The sequence below is a fragment of the Paramormyrops kingsleyae genome, chromosome 13 (genome assembly GCF_048594095.1).
Source record: "Paramormyrops kingsleyae isolate MSU_618 chromosome 13, PKINGS_0.4, whole genome shotgun sequence".
Taxonomy (NCBI): Eukaryota; Metazoa; Chordata; class Actinopteri; order Osteoglossiformes; family Mormyridae; genus Paramormyrops; species Paramormyrops kingsleyae.
The window spans coordinates 12,088,582-12,108,409 of NC_132809.1; the positions used below are offsets into that span (position 1 = coordinate 12,088,582).

Genomic DNA, 19,828 nt, shown 5'->3' on the forward strand with positions numbered 1-19,828 from the left:
TGCTCAGACGACACGTACAAGTGACATTATTCCACAGAATTCCTTTTATTTTTTTCCAAATACTCACACAAAATGGCTGCAGGAGGACGTCTCTTATTTCCTCCCAAAGCCAGACCTAAGTCTTGGCAGGAAAACAGAAGGCAAACTGAGAGCATCTGAAGTCTGCCTTGACCCAGGATGACATTTGTCTCTCAAACATGTCCTTTACAGGCGAATGGAGGATGTAAGCACACACACACACAGACCCACAGGGCATGCATGGCGCACACACACACAAACACGCACACACACACACACAGACCCACAGGGCATGCATGCGTGCACACACACACACACACACACAGGACACATACACACACACACACACACACACACACACACACAGGACACACACACACACACACATGAACCGACACACACACACAGACCCACAGGGCATGCATGCACGCATGCACGCACGCACACGCACGCACACACACACACACACACACACACACACACACACACACACACACACACACACACACACAGGACACACACACTCCCAAGCTCAGACAAAGGAGGCTGATTTAAATTAAATGGCCTGGAATTTGGCCGCAAACTGTGGCAGAGATGCAAAGCTTGATATGTGGCCTGTGGACTGCAGTGGTTACTCGGAGGGTCAGCTGAGGTGACAGATGCACTTTGGGCCACTTTTCTGGTTGGTGAAACCTCCAGGACTCAAGGGGGCGACGTGCAGAAATACAGACCCGGGCCTCTGTCTTCTCACAGCTGTACTTCTCCGCCTGCCTGTCCGACAGCAAACAGACACGGCTCCCTAGATCCCAAACCACTCCGGCACCCCACCCCGCCTGGGGTCCGGCTTTTGCCGCTGCTGCTCGTCCTTCATGAACTTCTCCTGAATGGCCTCCATTGAACCCTCCTCTGGCTCGCCATCTTTTTTGGGAAAGATGTCCGGGAACTGAAACGTCTGCTGCTGGGCCTGTAGCAAAATGTGGGATTAAAAAAAAAGACAAATAAGGAAAAAAAAGCAGAAAATTGAAAGGGAACGGAGAGAGAGAGAGAGAGACAGACAGAGAAAAACGGTTGTCTTAACAGCCGGACTTATTATGAGCCTGAAAGTTGAGCAATTCCGTTTTCTTTGGGATGGATACATAATTTATGCATATAACAGCAAGCTGAGCACCGGCCAGGAGTGTGATCCAGGCCAAGCCAATTTACTGTTCACTTTCACTAAAGCTGACAGTACAGGGTCCGGAGGAAGGCAGCAGTCAAGGTGAAACCTGCCCCCCCCCCTTAAAAAGGAAAAAACGGCACTGACCACAGGGCCAGGACCGTGCACGGAGGCAGCGTGAGGGTAGCTGGGATGGATGGATGGATGCCAGACGTCCTTAAAAGCAACACTGTGTTCAGGCTTTGATTATGCTTCCATCTATGAACGTCCTGCGTATAAAACTTAGGCACGCAGATACTCTACACACTTTGGCACTTTGCCAGTGAGGCGGGGGCAGTGTGCTGTCAGGATGCCCTTTCTAATGTTTTTCAAGAGCCCATACTTTGTGTACCCCCCCTCCCATCCTGAAAACAGCACAACCCAGGCCGGCTTTCCGGCCTCCTGCCCCTAAGGTCCATATCACCCAGAAGGGCTTTGTGGAAGTGTTCATTCATCCAGTGCTGGAGAGGGATTCCATTATTTAACCCATTGCACCCTCGACCACGTGGTGCTATTCCATATTTGGCTTGGAAAAAATGTGAGGACTGGCTCCTGTGTCGGGCGGGGTGCAGCTGCACCTTGTGTCAGGCACCCCCTCTACGGACCCCCGCCTTACATACGAACAGCCACCCCCTCACGGACCCCCTTCCAACACACACAGGCCTCCCGCCCTTAACGGGCCGGTTTTCCGATCCTCACACACCATGCCAGCCCCTCTGGCAGGTGCTCTGGGTCCCCCTCACACCTCAAAACGGGCGCCAAGGGGACAGCCTTTAAAAAATAAAAAAAAAATAAAAAACTGAAAAGGTGTCGAAAGACACTGCAATAAATCATTGTTTGCATTATATCTTATACACCACATATTTCACAGTCACACAGGGCACACTGGGATATTTTTCAAGTGCCTGAAGTTGCAGTGTAAGTCTCATCCTGTCTCATTCTTTGTGTGTGTACATGCGTACACACACACGTCCACATATTCACATTTTTATGGGGATTCTCCATTCATTTCTATTGGAAAACCCTAATCCCAACAATGGCAACCTTAATCCCTACCCAGCCCTAACCTTAACCATAAGTAACCAAACAAAATACAAGATTAATGGTATTTTTAGTTGTTTTCATTGCAGTCACAGATTTTTTATAAAATTGAGGTTATCCTTGTGGGGACCGAAAAATATCCCCACGTTAAAAAGTTACAGGTTTTTATTACCTTGTGGGGAAATCTGGTCCCCACAATGTAATAATTACAAAAACATTCATGCACGTGCCCCATCTGACCTGCAGGGGTTTGTCTGTCTGCTAATCTCCCCACATGAAACCCACTTGTATCACATGAAATATTTAATGAGCACGGCTCCGCATCAGCTTTGGAATCTTGAGTCTCATCCAGAAAAAAAATCCACATTACGGCAGGAACGCAAGCACACATGGATGCTCAGCGGTCACCACGGAAACGGTCACCACAGCAACGATCACCACGGCAACGATCACCGAAGCCTCCAGTGAACCAGAGGTGATAGGTGCTTGGCGTCCCAAACATGCTGGACAGGGTCAGGGAGCACACCCATAAGAAATGCCTGCCATCCCAGGGGGAATTGCTGATTACCCCCCCGAGCTGTGAAGTTCTGACCCCATGCCATAAGCAGACATTCCATCCTGAGGGTAATTGCCTTGTTTCCCCCAAAACGAGACGCCCAGAGCGCCGGTACGTATGTGGGGGTCGGTCTCAGGGGGAGGGCCAAAGTAAGTTCAAGAAATGGGGAGGGGGAGGGAAAAAACACCCGCCTTGATTGGTGCTGGCCTGAGAGCGTCGGCCGTACACAAAACACGCAGGTGGCAAAGACGACCCGCTCCCTACATGAGGCGAGGCGAGGCGGAACGAGGCAGGAGCTCAGGAGGCAGGGCTGAATTCCTGCGGCTGAAACACGGAGGGACCGGCCGGTGGTGACAGCACAACCCGAGAGGCCCGCCGACGCTGGGCAAACACGGGCTGGGCCAAACGCCGCCACGAGGAGCGCCTCTACCAAAGAAAATACAAACATAAGGGGTGCAGCATGGACGGCCTCTTTCCCGGCTGTAGTAAACGGCATGCCCAGAAAAACAGAACCTCCGGCACCATTTACACTCCCCCACAGGCCGGCCAGCCCCCCCCACCCCGGGCCGGAGCGAGGCAGCGAGGACGCCCAGTGTAAACAAGCGAGGCACAGACGGAGAGGGGGTATTATTCTCCAAAAACAAACAGATTGACAAGGAGCCCGACGCTGACGGGACAGCGCACTCGCACGTCAAGCGATTCCCGCGCCGTCGGAAGCTTGCCGGGGCGCTCACACGAACACGGCTCTCGTGGGGTGGGGGCTTTCGCAATTCGGCGGGCCACTGTAACGAGCTGCTGGCATCCCAGTGCAGCTGCACGCACTGCGCGAGTCACAGCACTCCTGGGGGGGTACGACTCTGCTTGTGATTCCGCCGGTGAACTGTGGTGCTGCTCCAGTAGGGTACATGTACGCCGTCCCGGTGAGATGCTCTCTCACACTCACACTCTCTCACACTCACACACACACGCACACACACACACACACAAACACACAAACACTCCAACATGGAACACTAATGTTATCCTTGGTCCTGTTCCCTGGCCCCTCTCTAGTTTTTTTGCTTATTGAACTCAAGCCTCCTCCTGCCTCGAGTCACTGTGCATATCTGAGGACGTGGAGCCCCCCACCCCCCACCCCCGAGGGACGCTGGAACGGTGCTGGCTGGCGCAGCGAGGAGGAGGAGGAGAAGGAGAGAATGCGATTAGGATAAACAAGTATCCAGCAGGCAAAGAATGTGTACAACAGCAATCATAAAAAAAAAAAAAAACTCTTTGGGGGATTTTATGAATTAACTAATCCTCAAAAATGGGGGAACACACACACACACACACACACACACACACACACAGACAGCTTAGGTGTTTAATATGCAGGTCAGGATCTGAACCACCTTCTCTCCGAAAGGGCAGAGTGAAGGAGGCGAGTAGGGAATGAGAGTCTGAAAGGGCGGTGTGGACAGCGTGTGAGGCGAGGACAGCCGGCCACATCGTCCCCTTATGTGACCTGCATCCAGTGGGGGAGTCACCCGCCGCTACACAGCTGCTTCACACCGCTTTGCGACGCCCGACCAGGTCTGCTCTCGAGAGTCTAACAGGAAGGCGGGAAGGCCGGCCCTGAATGGCCCCGCCCCTGAATGGCCCCGCCCCTGAATGGCCCCGCCCCTGAATGGCCCCGCCCCTGAATGGCCCCGCCCCTGAATGGCCCCACCTCCTGAACCACATGTCACTGTGTCGGTACACGCCCCAGAATGGGGGCCAAGTCAGCCGAGGAGGAGGAGGGGAGTGGAACCCGGTCTGCAGGGTGATAACAGGCCACCAAACGAGAATCGCGGATCTCAGATGCTGGTACGTCAGTCGAAAGTTGTCAAAACTGGGCGGCGGGTGGGTGCACTTAAATGGAAATTTCAGCAGTTGCATTTTTGCAAGGAAAATACATTCCAGACCACAAGCCTGTGGCCCCCCACCCCCAGCCCCCAATTACACAGGATATGACCTCCTTCCCACCCCCAATAAAATGTGAATTACTGATATTTGGTTCTACACATCTACCACTGTAACCCGCAAAATAAGTGGCTAGTGGTGTGTGTGTCTGTGCGCGCGAGTGTGTGTGCGTGCGCGAGTGTGTGTGCGTGCGCGAGTGTGTGTGCGTGCGCGAGTGTGTGTGCGTGCGCGAGTCTGACACTTTACGCTCCTTTCATTGTGCATCTCATCACGTTTGTGGAACCAAATTGAGTATTCAGGAGAGCAGTGTGTGGGGGGGGGTGGTAGGTGACCCCCTCCAGACCCATGGGTCCTCCACCCACAGGTTACCCCCCTCCCCCACCCTCTCCCCTCCAGACTCACGGATGGAAGCTCCGCCCTCCCCTGATGACCTTGACCAGTTTTAAAGGTGACTGACAGTACAGCCTTTTCCCTTGTCCTGGGTGGTGTCTGCATGTGTGTGTGTCGGGGGGGGGGGGGGGCAGAGAGGCTGGGTCCTTCTCGGAATGCCTCCTATGAATCCCTGTGCCAGGGGAAAAGCTGGCGTGGTCAAAAGGGGGAAAACATTTACACAAAAGGGTTTTATATTACCTCAAAGAGGGTGGCCATAGGTCATGTTCCCCATTACCAACAAAACAGAAGCTTGTTCCCATAAAGACAAACAGTGCCCCCCCCCCCCGCCTTGTCAGAGAGCGGCAGGATGGCAAACATGAAAGCGAAAAGGCAGAGCCGGCGGGGGGATAGGATTACAGCTCGCCGTCACACATCCAGCGTGCCGCTTTCTGAGCCACTCGCTGAGTCACTCGCTCCGGGTGCCCCTCCGCCAGGCGACAGATGGACCCGCGCTCCTGTTCGGGCCTGCCCGCCGTACCCGTCTATATTTTGGCTCCTGTGGACATCGGAACCCAGCAACTGGCCACACGGATTAATGGCACAGAGGTCAAAATGTGCCGAAAACAGGGCAGCAATAAAGAAATTATAAAAATACAGCTAAAGAAGCAGAAAAAAATGATAAGAGTAACATCAACATTACAGCGCGGGGGCCGGGATGCCATCAAGGGTCCGACGGGTCTTGCGGGAAAACCAGGCCAGACAGAAGAGAAAGAGATGCCATCTCACGCTCCTCTCCAAACGGCTGCGTGCAAATTTAACACGGATCGCGGGGTGGGGGCGGGACTGGAGGGGCCAGAGAACACACAATTCCACGAGGGTAGCCCAGCCTTCCTCCTTCTGAGAGAGAGGAGGAACATGAGCTCTCCTAATGGGACAGCAAGATGATGATGATGATGATGATGATGATGTAGGGACTTTGGTGTACCCTACAGGGCGCTATGAGAGGCAGAGAGAATAAGAATTCCGCCTTCCCGGGCTCTTCCGAACTGGAAAAAAGACAAATGATTGGCCAAATTGTTTACATACATGTTCACAAAAACAGCCCCTCAGGTGGGCAGTTAAAAAGAAAAAACAACTGACATCACAGCACTGAAATACCACCGCAGAGGTGTGTCTGCCTGTGTCTGCGTTCCCGCCGCGGTCTTCCTGAACAGGCCAGCGTCTGTGACGGCTTCTGACAGGCACGACACCATCGCCTGCGTTACGCTAAACCTCACAAACCAGCTGTTTTCCACGTAAACAGACGTTAATATGCCAAAGGAATGCTGGAGACAGACTGACACACTCATCTGGGCAGCAACAAGATAACCAGCCATCTCTCAATCTTAGCCTTCGCAGACGTCAGACACAAAACCAGCTCCTGAAGAAGAGTGCATGACAGAATTATGGTTGGGGTACGTATGAGACAGCGTTTGATGAAGAAAAAATGTACTACAATATGTTGAAGTTAACATAATTTTTTATCATAATGTACCTCAAGCCAGCATAGCAAAACGCTGCCATCTAGTGGCAGCGATCTCATCTTGCGGTGTGTGTGTCCCCCCCCCGACACACACAGCCGCAGTGTGTTAATCTGTGTCTCGCTTTACTGAGTTTTGTGTGAGCACACACTTGAGACCTTGGGCGTAAGACCACCATCTAATCTCGGGACTGACCTCACTGCTCCAAAGAGCTAGGGGACAGACCCCAGGCCTCACTGTTCCTCGAGGAGGACAAAGCTAGCGGACAGACCCCGGGCCTCACTGCTCCTCAAGAGGGACAAAGCTAGCGGACAGACCCAGGGCCTCACTGCTCCTCGAGGAGGACAAAGCTAGCAGACAGACCCCGGGCCTCACTGCTTCTCATGGAGGACAAAGCTAGCGGACAGACCCCGGGCCTCACTGCTCCTCAAGGAGGACAAAGCTAGAGGACAGACCCCGGGTCTCACTGCTCCTCGAGGAGGACAAAGCTAGCGGGCAGACCCTGGGTCTCACTGCTCCTCAAGGAGGACAAAGCTAGCGGACAGACCCCGGGCCTCACTGCTTCTCGTGGAGGACAAAGCTAGCGGACAGACCCCGGGCCTCACTGCTCCTCGAGGAGGACAAAGCTAGCGGACAGACCCCGGGCCTCACTGCTCCTCGAGGAGGACAAAGCTAGCGGACAGACCCCGGGCCTCACTGCTCCTCGAGGAGGACAAAGCTAGCGGACAGACCCCGGGCCTCACTGCTCCTCGAGGAGGACAAAGCTAGCGGACAGACCCCGGGCCTCACTGCTCCTCGAGGAGGACAAAGCTAGCGGACAGACCCCGGGCCTCACTGCTCCTCGAGGAGGACAAAGCTAGCGGACAGACCCCGGGCCTCACTGCTCCTCGAGGAGGACAAAGCTAGCGGACAGACCCCGGGCCTCACTGCTCCTCGAGGAGGACAAAGCTAGCGGGCAGACCCTGGGTCTCACTGCTCCTCGAGGAGGACAAAGCTAGCGGACAGACCCCGGGCCTCACTGCTCCTCGAGGAGGACAAAGCTAGCGGACAGACCCCGGGCCTCACTGCTCCTCGAGGAGGACAAAGCTAGCGGACAGACCCCGGGCCTCACTGCTCCTCGAGGAGGACAAAGCTAGCGGGCAGACCCTGGGTCTCACTGCTTCTCGAGGAGGACAAAGCTAGCGGACAGACCCCGGGCCTCACTGCTCCTCGAGGAGGACAAAGCTAGCGGACAGACCCCGGGCCTCACTGCTCCTCGAGGAGGACAAAGCTAGCGGACAGACCCCGGGCCTCACTGCTCCTCGAGGAGGACAAAGCTAGCGGACAGACCCCGGGCCAGCAATAGAACGGCAGGACTTCAGGCGACAGACGCAAGCCCTGCACTTCAGACCCCCAGCCCCAAGGGGTCAGCGCAAACAGCCAATGAACTCCCCCAATGTACCACAGTGACCCCGAGTTGAGGGGGGGGAGACGCACCACCCCACACCACTTTGCACGTCAACAAAGGCAAACACATGCGAGTCACAGGGAAACTTGGCACCAGGCCGCTCAGGACCTACGGCGGAGTGTAACCCTGGTGGGGATGACGTCATCGCAACAGCCCACTGGCTCCGGGGGGTGGGGGGGCAGCGACGTCCTGGACGTGAAAGCAAGCGCCAGGTGAAAGCGGTTAGAAGCCTGATAAAGTCTCCTGATTTTTCATTTGCCCCCCCCCCCCACCCCTCCTTTTTCCAGACCTCCCTGTTCTGGCAGGGCTCCACAGTGCCCCCAGTCACCTCCCCGACCCCCCCCCCCTCCCACGTACTTCCTCACGGCGGGATCCTGTGTCAAAGTGGGGAGCGCTCGCTAAAGCATACAGCTAACACAGCCCATCACAAGCCTGGAGTATGTAATTTAGGTGGGGGGCCAAGCAAAGCCTCCATATTACCGTAGGGGTATTAGCTTCTGGAAGGGGCCAGGGAAGGGGGGGGCACTCAGGGGAACCGCTGTGGGTATCAGATCACGTAACACTCCCCGACATGTGGTGTCAATTAAGAACAATCTTGATTTTAACCCCCCACTGAAAATAACGACGGGCTTTTCTATGTTGTTTTCTCTTTCCCTTCCCCCTCCTCTCTCGCTCGCTCTCTTTCCCTTCCCCCCCCTCTCTCGCTCTCTCTCTTTCCCTCTATCCCTCTTTTCCAGACCTGTCAGACAGAGTCCCACATTCCACAAATTCGATTTCATATTGACACCTTCAGGCAGTGATTTGATCGTCACTCAGGGCAGCCCCCCACCCCCACCCCCACCCCCACCGAGGCTGCATGTGCGAGCAGAGACCCAGAGGAGACTCAGCACACACACTGAGCAGCCTTGCACGGCCCGGGACACAGGATGACTGGCAAAGTCCCCCCGATCGAAACGAGGCCTCTGGAAAAAATTGACGTGTGCAGCGGGTTTAATGTTCAAACCCTGCGAGTTATTCAGCCTGTTACATGCTGTACATACATCTCAGAAACCGGCTGTTTATTCAATCGCAGGATCTCTGAGGCCCCCCCCCCGGCCCCCCCGACTGAATATTAAAGGACTCATGATTCCAGGGAAAGATGAATATGAACATTCTCCCAATTTTCCACGCCAAGTGGGGGGCGGACGGGGTATGGCATGGAAAACGAGCAGGGGTCTGACCCCACCGATGGGGGCCCCAGTGAGCCCAACAACATGGGTGACCACAGAACACCCTGACCTCAAATATTCATATAACCCCCCCCCCCCCCCTACAATTCAGCACAGGACTCCCTCTCTCGGCCTGGATAATAACTGTGCCCCTCTCTGAACCTACTTCCTGGATTAAGTCTGGCATGTAATTAAATACAACCTACTGCCCCCCCCCCCACCCGCTTTCTAAGAACGGCAGCGAGGGTGAGTGTGGGAGATGGCGGCCAAACAAACGGCGCTGGGGCCCAGGGAGTGAACGATAATGGCCATCGAGGACGCCTGCAGCTTGGGGAGCTCCGGGGGAGGCCCAGAGCGAACCACCACCCAGCCCACAGAGAGCGGCGCACAAAGGCGCCGGCATTCAGGAGGCCGGCCGGCATCATTTAGGCACACAGACGCGATAAAGGCGGCGAAACTGAGACACTGTTAGAGGTACGTAAGGGCCTATGCGCTCCCTCCCTTTGTCAGCGGCGAGTCATTGTGGGAAACCCTTTTGTGGCATATCTGACAGCAGGGCAGGGAAAGGGGACAGTGACGGGAGGGGGGCCGGCTGCATGCCCCCCCAGCACTCCGGGAAGGCACTCACCAACTGGACGTACGCTGCTTTGTAATCTGGCCTCTTCACCCGTTGATTTAAGTGATTCCTCTTCTTGTTGGTGCCTGTGAGAAATCGGAGGGATGATATGCAGAATGTTCAGTCTGGAGGCACCGGGAATCAAATGGAGTAAGATGCTTCACTCGCACACACATGTACACACACGCACACATGTACACACACGCACACAGACATGTACACACACACACACACACACACACACACGCATGTACACACACACACACATGTACACACACACACACATGTACACACACACACACACATGTACACACACACACATGTACACACACACGCATGCGCACACACACACGCATGCACACACACACGCATGTACACACACACGCATGTACACACACATGCCATGATCAGCCACCCAGCAGAAGGGACAGGTACGGAAAATTGGGAGTCAGGCCCATCGTTGCTGTACTCTGCACGGAACCCCCCCCCCCCCCCCTACTTTTTAGACCTTCCTAGGGCAGGATGTCCTCTCCCACAAGCACGTGCCCCACTATGAGTGGGTCGGGGAAGGAGTCCGTGCCGACTGGGCTTACTCCGGTCCAGTGGCCTCAACCCAGGAATGCCCGTTAATCTTTAACCTTTAAGCAGCTGCCGATGATGTCAGCAGCCTCAGTTTCAGGGGTCCCTCCCCCAACCCACATTAATCCCGCTGGCACACAGACGCCAGGGACAGCGCGTGACCCTTGACCTTTCAAGTTCTAGCAGTAAAACATGAGAGAGACATTCCTGTTTAACAAGTCACCTGGGTCTCTCTCTCACATAACCCCCCCCCCCCCCCCCCACATACATACATACGTTTGTATGGATATCTTTGCAGGGACTCTACATTCATTTGTATGGGAAAACCCTAATTCCAACAATGACACCCTTAACCCCCACCCAGCCCTAACATTAACCATATAAGTAACCAAACAAAATATAAGACTTTTGGCATTTTTACTTTTTTGACAGATTTTTATAAAACTGACTCTTGTGAGAACAAAAACAAATGGTCCCCACAACGTCGAAATAAGTTTTTGTCAAATTGTGGGGATATTTGATCCTCAAAATGTAATACAGACATAACACACGCACACACACACACACAGACAGAGACACACACACACACACATACACACAGACAGAGACACACACACACACACACACAGACACACGCACACACGCACAGACAGAGACACACACACACACACACACACACACAGCTCATGGAATGACCTGCAATAGAGCACTGAGGCCCCCTTAGTGGGGGCATAACCTGCCCAGTCCCCCCCACCCACCCACCCCTAGAACAGGATCAAAAAGAGGGAAAACCCAGGACCCCCAACTGGGTGACTGCCATCCATTCCCTGAGCTCCCAGTGCACCCCCTCCAGCTGGCCCTCTAAGGTTCAGGCCAGGTTTCCATACCAGCAGAGCATGGAAATCTGGGAAGGCCCCGTGGAAGAGCCCCTTTGGCCCAAATGAGGACGGGGTAGTACCCCTTGAGCCCCCCCCCCCCGACTGCCTAGGAAGCCCGTTAGATCAAGTTACAGGTTTTGTGTCCACGAAGGGTAGTTATGGAAACTTCCTCCAAAACACCCCTGGCCTCCCTCTCACTGTGGGGGGGAGGACCAGGATCCTGTTGAGCAGTGACTCTGCCCAGCTTCTCCTTCACCTCCACTCTAAGCACCACTGCCAGAGTGGCCCCCACGGTGTGGTGGAGGTAGGGGGTTCTACCAGCCCCTGACGCACCAGGGGATCACCCCCCCCCCGCCCCCCCACCTTTTTAAAAGAGCTCCAATAAACACAAGCCCTTATGTTAATTGGTTTGCTTAAGTATAACTGCAGGCATGAATTTGACAACATGGACATTCTTTATTAGTGTGAACACACGCTTCCCGATGGCTCAGACCCAACTACAGCCATTAATTGTACGCAAAAAAAGGCCCCACCCCTTTGTTTATTCTCTCCATTCTATAAAAAAAAAAACAAGGAAAGCGAAGCTAAGTTTCGCTCAGACGTTTCCTCCCTCGTAAAAGGCGCAGGTACTGCCTAGCTAACCACGCAGAGCTTCAGCTTGTTATCATTCTGAAGCAAAACGGCCAGGCTATAAAAACCACACCGTAAAACCCAAGCCCAGGCCGCTCGGAGCGAAGGGGGCACATCAGGACAGGCGGGCGAGAGCGCCAGTGCCACGAATCCGGGGGGGGGGGGGTACGGTGCTGCGAGGGGAGGGGCACATACAAAGGGGGGCTTCCCCGACCGTTATCGTCGCAAGGGGGTCTGGGCTGGGGCTGTACTGTGACATTCCCCTCGGATGGCTGAGAGAGGATCAGAAACCGCCTCAGTCGGTGGTCGATCCCCGCGCCGCCCCCCCGGCTCTGTATGACCTACCCAACACAAACACCGCCATGAGCCCCCAGGCACAACTTTCACACAAGCAGGTGGGGGTGTAAACATGGAATTTAACACACGGGAGGCAGACCCCAGGAGGACACGCAGAACAACTCACAGTACTGTATCCTGGTCCGTACAGCAGCCACCGGCGCACTGTAGATCTTCTCCAGGTAGTTCTTCACGTCACACTTGGTCATCCTGCAGTGAGGACGGGAGAAAAGCAGCATTATGGGAGCCGTCAAACTCAACCGCGATGCTCCGTGCTCTTGCACGTGAAGTCAAAGCGCCGATGATCTTAGGACCAGCATCTCTGCTCTGCCAGAGGACGCTATAAGCGCAATCATCCGTCGTTATTTCTGAAACCAAGCAATCTGAGTTGAATCTTAAATGGGGGGGGGGGGGGTCTTTATAAAGCCAATGGGCAGGATGGACAAGTTGTTTTTCTGTCTTATATACATCCCATGTATAAAGTTGTGACTGCATATATATCATATACATTTAGCAAGCACAGAAATCCCATCCAGCCTGCATCCCAACTCTTGTCCTATGCTTCACAAAATACCTTATTTGTAGGTGCATCAAAATAAAACTATAATACAGCCACCAAGCAAAGTATCAAAATAAACTATTGTCTTTTGAATGTTAAAAATACAAAGATACATTACAGACTTCTATTCCATATCAGCCAGCCAAGCATAACAGCAACATTTTTTCACTGCTTAATGAGAATACAACTGTGAAACTGAACAAAAGATTAAATATTCTGAAGCGTATTAAAATAACCCAACTACTCACTTGATAACTGAGATTATGGTAGGTCAATCGAATTAAAAGGTGATATTAACAGACTCAGAAAAATGTTTTTTTGTGATTTAATTAACAAAACTGCTCCCTTACTTGCACCACAGGACATTTACACAAACACAATGTCAGGCTTCACTCAGCTACATCTTAACTTTAAACACGATTAGGCCTGAATGGAGCCTATAAGCCTTTTGGTTCAACATAAGTGATCAACTATTGGCTCTAATGATCATTCATTAAAATGTCTGAAAAAGTAAACTTCCTCCTTGTCTTTGCACAAACATTCTGCACAAATGATCCCATTAGGCATACATTATGGCAAAAGTATTTCTTGTATTTTCAAAATACTAAAATACTGAACATCAAAGCATTTTGATACAAACTGCATAAACATAAGCAAGGCAAATACAAATTACGAAATACAATTTTGTGTTTGAAATACACATATTTAAATAATTTCACGTATCAGAAATACTATCCACGCCTGGATACGAGGTTAGAATATGCATGGATGGATGGATGGATGGATGGATGAATGGAGGGATGGATAAGCATAAAAAAACATCCAAATTAGCACCACGGTTACAGAAAAACAAAAAAACACTTCATTGATTTATTTACTTATCCCACCACTTGCTGGGACAAACCTCCCATCCTGGGGGGGTGAACACAGACGTCACAGCAGTCAGGTGACGTCAGGGCCGCTGCGGTCGACTGTTTTAAGGAAAATAAAAGTTTGTTTAACCCGGCCAAGAGCCCCGCCAGCCCCGCAGCCGAATTCTTCGGGCCCCGCGGAGTTTTCGTGATGGAGCGTGCAGCTAGGCCAGTGCTGAGCAGCGGGGCCAAGCCAGCAAACACACATTCACCACCCGAATTACCGGTGCCCCCCACCCCAGGTCAATTTCTCTGCCGAGGCCCCATAATGATATTTTCTGTTAGCCATCAATAAAATTAAATTAGCTGAGCTTGCAGACACTGCCCGCCCACCCGCCACTGATAGAAGAGCCCGGCTGATATGACGTTAGAGCCTAATAGCTAATTGCCGTCTCTGGAATGACTTGACAGCGGCCACTGGCAGCAGGCTAGACAGAAACGGCGAAACGTGTTATTGGAGGAAAGCGTCCAGGCTGCTCTGCCACCCCCCCCCCCCGCCCCCCCCCCCAAATAACCAGGGGCCAGCTGGGGGACCAATGAGGAGTCACGCGGAGCCCCTAAGTGCCAGCCCGTGAGGTCTGACCCGTCACACCGACCACAGTCATAGCAGCCAACAGTTTACACTCTCGCTACACCAAACAAGATGAGGTCTGGCGAAACCGCGGAAAGCGTCGCTACACAACCGAAAACCTGCCAGAGAATGAGGGGGCAGACCATGGGGCAGTGGGGGGGATTAAGCGAAATCCTCAGGAAAATAAGGAGATGCCAAAATTGGGTGGGGGGGGCACTCAGCTCAGGGGAATGTGATCCATCAAAAGGTCCTTGAAAAAAATAAAATAATAAACAGGAGCTTGGGGGGAAAAAAAAAAAAAAAAAACTGTCTCCTTAGCAACGCAGCAAACAGACAGAGATCGGGGCCAGGTCCCGTTGGTCCCGTTGCTGCGTGGAGGTCCTAGGGTCACGGCTGCGGTGGGAGCCGGTGGAAGCCAGAGAGAGAGAGAGTGCGCGATTCCTAGAAAGCGAAAGATTCAGACGCAGTGAGCAGGATGGGTCACAGAAAGGAGAGAGCTTTCCAGGGCACTGGAGTGGAAAGAGAGGAGTGTGATTACAGAGCAGAAAACCAAGGAGAGGCATACCAGCCAAGTGCACGCCGCCGAGCGGCACCTGGGGGAGGGGGCCCACCGGGGGGGGCGCACGTCCTGAAGGCCTGGGCCGTCAGGTGCCCCGGGAGTGAAGAGGGGGGGGGGGGGGAACGCCGAAGCTCTGTGCTGCGCCCACCCCCGAAACAGCCCCTCTTTCCATTGGCGGTTTTTAATTAAGCGTGACAAGTTGAGCGGCTCTCTCTTAAAGGCTCACGTTTCATCTTAAAAGCCCATTTTTTCATATTACAACTGAAATTTGAATTTTTTTCTAAGATAATAGTAGGGGTATTATTCACAACAGGCGTAACATGACACCCAATTTGCAAAAAGTGTTTCTTACAACTGCATATTAACACAATTCTACACTGTATAATGTTACAAAGAAACAAAGCATTCTACGTTCAGGTCTAAATATATACTTTACAAGGAGTGATAACATAATCATATTAAAAGATATATATCGAGGTCATTTTCGGCAAAAGGAAAACGTGATATAAATTAGGCGAGGCAGCGGCATCCCTAGGCGGTTCTTCTACCCAAAACTACGGCGTGGGAGAAAACAAGCGTGTGCAGCTACACGCAAGGCCAAGGAAGCGTGAAGACCGGGTGGCTTTAAGAAACACGGGATCAGGTCTGAACTGGCTAGTGCCCCCAAGAGGAAGAAGTATGACATTGCATGGTGCATAAACATTGGGAGACTGGTGTCTGAGACACTGACACGCGGGAAAACAAACCAGTGACGGAGAGTCAGGAAACCCCAGGCTGGCTCCTTGATGTTGCATTCGAGCTTATGGTCAGCATGCACCATTGCATTTAATGCGACACATAATGCCAGGGAAAAGACGCAGCCGGCAGGTGTCCAACTGAGGGCTCGGGTTTATCTAGGGTAAGTCTCAAAGACGCAGGACCCAAGTGCTTCACTCTCCGCCCTGACATAACCGTAGATAACACGCTTGCAGAGCATAAGTGGCGTAACACGCCGACCCGGATGCCCGCAGCGCCGGCTCTATTCCCGCCAACCTTCCTCGCACACACAGGGGAGGGGGGGAATTGTGCAACAAGGCTGCACCTGCGCTGGCAAGACTTCCCCCGCTGTAACCCTGGCAGTAACCTCACCCCCATCGGACTACCAGGGGCGCGTGACTGATGTGGAACCGACCTCATAGCCGCTGAGCTCGCTGGAAGCTGCTCAACTTCCAACGCCAAATCCTAACTCCCACTCAGCCACCTCATCTCCAAACCACACACACACACACACACACACAGACGTCACACACGGCGTGGCCCAGTTCAAAGGCACCGGCGACACAACACCCCGGTCCATGAAAACGAAACCAGAGAAGCGGCCGCTTTCAGATGAAGGAGGAGAGGGTGTGGACGCCGACGCCCAGCTCGCTTTGTGACACACTCACGACTCCGACATGATTAAAGGGCAGCGATACGGGGGGGCAAAACAAAACAAAACAAAAGAGCAGTGAGTCAACAGCAGCAGAAAGCCCACAGGTGCCCCAGGACGAAACAGCTCAGTACTGGGAGTCCCACACAAGCATGGTTATCACAGGGCTCCTGAAGGGAACAGAACAGAGGCAGAAAGAAAGTCTTACCCTTAAAACCCAGGAGATCTGAAAGTGATCTTACCCTTTCACTGGCCAAGGAGGGGGTGGGGGGTTAACTGGAATATGCACCCCCCCCCCCATTAATAAATCCACCATGGGGGGGGAGGGGGGAGCGTATGCCAAGTATTTCCATCGACCGCACTAACAAGCGAAGCCAAGCAAAATGTCCAGAGGACCCAGGAGGAACTCCGACGCGGGAGGTGCGTGCGATTAATTGGACGTGCCGACGCACTCCTGGGCCAAGCGAGATGTCAGGGGGGGAAAGCGCATTTAAAGGGCCGCTCCCGAGCGATCCTGAGGTGAACACGGGCTGCGAAATCCGATAACGTTGCCGAGGTAAAGGGAAACACCTGACACCACAACAACAACAATAAAAATGCTGCAGGTTAAAAAAAAAAAATTATATACGTGCGTTTCTGGCTCTTTAGCAATAATACAAAGCCGAGATCCCCGTGTTCTCCGGAGCGTCTCGTGAACCGAACAAACGGGATGCGGAGCCGAGCTGTCGACATTTCTCATGTACGCCCCGGGGGCGTCGTGGACAACAAAGCCGACACTGGCCTCTTCCCACGTGAAAAAGTGAGCGGGGGCCGCGCTCGGCAACTCCGTTGCGTGTGTCACGGCCACGCGTGAGAACGCGTGGGGCGTGAGAACAAAAAAAAAAAAAAGGGGGTGAAAGAAACAGAGAGGGAGGTTGGATGGGGGGAGGCAGTAAACATTTGTGGAATTTCAGAAGAAGCATATGAATCATCCACCTCTCTTGGCCTTCAGGAAAAGAAAGCAAACTTACATAATCAGAGCAGGCATCTTAGAGGAGAAGAGAAACAAAATAGCAGGAGGAGGAGAGGAAACACGAAGGAACTTTACAAGAAATGTGGAGAAGCAGAACAACAGGCAGATGGGAGGGCAGCGCCAATGCTTCCAACGCGCTCCAATGGGACATCGGGGGGCGCCGAGGTCAAGGAGACCGCAGGCAGGTTTACAGAGCTGAGCCGTTAATGCCGATCTAGACACCAGCCCCCGCCCCCCATGCCACTGAGCTGATGCTAGTTTGCAAACCCAGCCTGCAGGATGAGCCCAGCACAATGGTTACCTCTGCACATACATGTTTTATCAGCCACCTCTTGGGGGTTCCTGGTGCTTGGTTTCCATCTAGTGGCTATAACGTGAACTGTAGAGTGTGAGAGAGGTGTACTGATATTCGAGGGCAAGAAACAAGAATAAAGTGTTCTTCGTTGACTAAAGACCCAGCCACTTGAGGGAACTAACCACTCAGATTCTGTTAGCTATGGAGTTAACATTACTTAAAGCAAAGACCCCCAAAAGAAAACAGACCAGAGCTGGAGCCCCACAGGGCATCACAGGGGTGGCAGCCCTTGAGTGTTCGGGGGAGATCTTGCGTTGAAAACTCATGCGTTAGCTACTTCTGAAAGCATACTGCCACTTATTGGCAAATGGCTGTAATAACATGCAATTAATGTTGCCTAATACATTCCTCAAAAGTCATCCTGTACAATAATGTAAAAAGAACAATCATTTTGCAAGTTGACCATGATTACGAAGCAAATAAGCAGGATTTCTGAAAAACCAGAATCGAAGAAGCTGTCAAGCAATAACATGCAACATTTCAAAGGCTGTTAAAACAGATTTAGAAAAATGCTCTTAATGTGGTATTTTAAAATACTGTTTCCAAAGGTGGTGTGACACACCTTTAACAAGCCTTCCGGAGCTATTTAGATTCACAATTTTAAAAAGTCCAAAAACAACAATAATGAAAAACAGGCTGCTTGTCTTCTGTGGTGTATTTTTACCACAAGCTAAGTTTAGGCACCTCCCCTTAACGACATTTCACAAATAAACCCAAAGTTAATTAGGCATCTGGTTGATTGGTGGTATACAATTTAGGGCTAAAATAGTAGTGAGCCGTAGGAGGTGTGAGGTAGCAGTTAAGCTACGCAGTTGACTGAAATACACACCTCACTCCAGGCATGTCATTAAAATGTAATCATTTCGTAATAACTTTTAAAAAGGCGGTATAAAGGCTAAACCATGCCGACATGCTATAACATAATCGCTTGGTTATAATGGGGGATCATTTTTCAAAACTTTAAACATGTGGATGTATCATCCTGCCTTGGAGAGCCACCAACAGCAAGTGACACTGTATATGTTAATGGCCATAATGACAAATACATTTTAGTTCTCATCTTGAAATTTAACCAGAGGCATAATTTTTAAAGCACTAACATGCTTAGCAGACATTCTATATCTAGGGTCACCTGCACAAATCACAATGGAAAATTGCTTTCATCACTTTGATGTTAACCAAGGCAATTCATTGTGTGAATCCAGCTCACAGACGTTCCAAGCCCTGGGAACTGACACAACATCCTTGTGCTCCTGTTAAATAACCTTTATGTGATGTTCTCTGATTTATGATACTCAGGTTTTCGCTCTTTAGACACTCTGGAACACTTACTCCATCGGGATCCGAAACTGCACGGTGTCAGGAGGCTGTTCCTTGCCAGGTCTCACAAGGGTAAGAAAGAAGTTGGGCCGGAAGATCCTCAGCTGTGGGTTCCCGAATTGATACAAAGGATATCTGAGCCGGAAAAACAAATAAGTCTTAGTTTCAAAACAGGACAAAAAAAAAAATCAGGCTGCTGATTTAAACGCAGTGCTGTCTCGATGTTTTGTTTATAACGGAGTATTTAATACATGAAATCTTGACTTCGGAACCACGGTCCCTCAGTTATTTTAGAGGGGGACACCTCGATTTCATTCCCTATTAATTCACCTACAAATGACCCACAGCAGCGACCAGGGGAGTTTTGACAGGATCCCGGACTATTCATTGACAGACAGCCAAGGTTCCGAAAAGACAAATAAGGAAACTGACCGAAATTATAGTGCCGTACTAGCTAGCCTGCTAGCTAACACCTACATGACCAGAAAACGCTACTACGGATTTAAAACAGGGAACAGATTCAAATGAATACTTACAGAACTCTCCTCGACATTGTAAAAAGAAATTGTAAAATAAAAAATCCCAGCTATAACAGCGTGCCAGGCGCCTTTGCCGTTTTGTTATGAAGCGAGTGTTTACGACACTAGCGACGCACGTGGGTTTCTTCCGCTAAAGGTCACGTGAAGGACAGAGTAAAGAGAATTCGGGCGCGTTCCGAAATACTGAAGATTTTTTTATACTGCCCCCTACCGGACACAGCAAGAACGCAGTGCGCGCTGCGATTTACGTGCATCAT

At 51.9% G+C, this 19,828-nt stretch overlaps 1 protein-coding gene across 1 annotated transcript; it reads right to left on the reverse strand.

The window, feature by feature from the left end:
* Positions 1–26: 26 nt before the first annotated feature.
* mrpl23 (mitochondrial ribosomal protein L23) lies at positions 27–19,726 on the reverse strand. Its single transcript, XM_023842020.2, has 5 exons — positions 19,569–19,726; positions 19,045–19,167; positions 12,465–12,547; positions 9,927–10,000; positions 27–982 (listed from the first exon to the last, which is right to left on the reverse strand). Exons 1-5 carry the CDS (start codon positions 19,583–19,585, stop codon positions 818–820), a joined length of 462 nt encoding a protein of 153 aa, XP_023697788.1. The 5' UTR covers positions 19,586–19,726; the 3' UTR covers positions 27–817.
* Positions 19,727–19,828: the final 102 nt, after the last annotated feature.

Excerpts from the sequence above, each read along its gene's own strand:
- mrpl23 (XM_023842020.2), bottom strand. Across the intron at positions 12,548-19,044 it reads CAGTTTCGGATCCCGATGGA|GATGACCAAGTGTGACGTGA; the intron begins GTAAGTGTTCCA and ends TCCTCACTGCAG. Across the intron at positions 983-9,926 it reads AAGCAGCGTACGTCCAGTTG|GCCCAGCAGCAGACGTTTCA; the intron begins GTGAGTGCCTTC and ends ATTTTGCTACAG.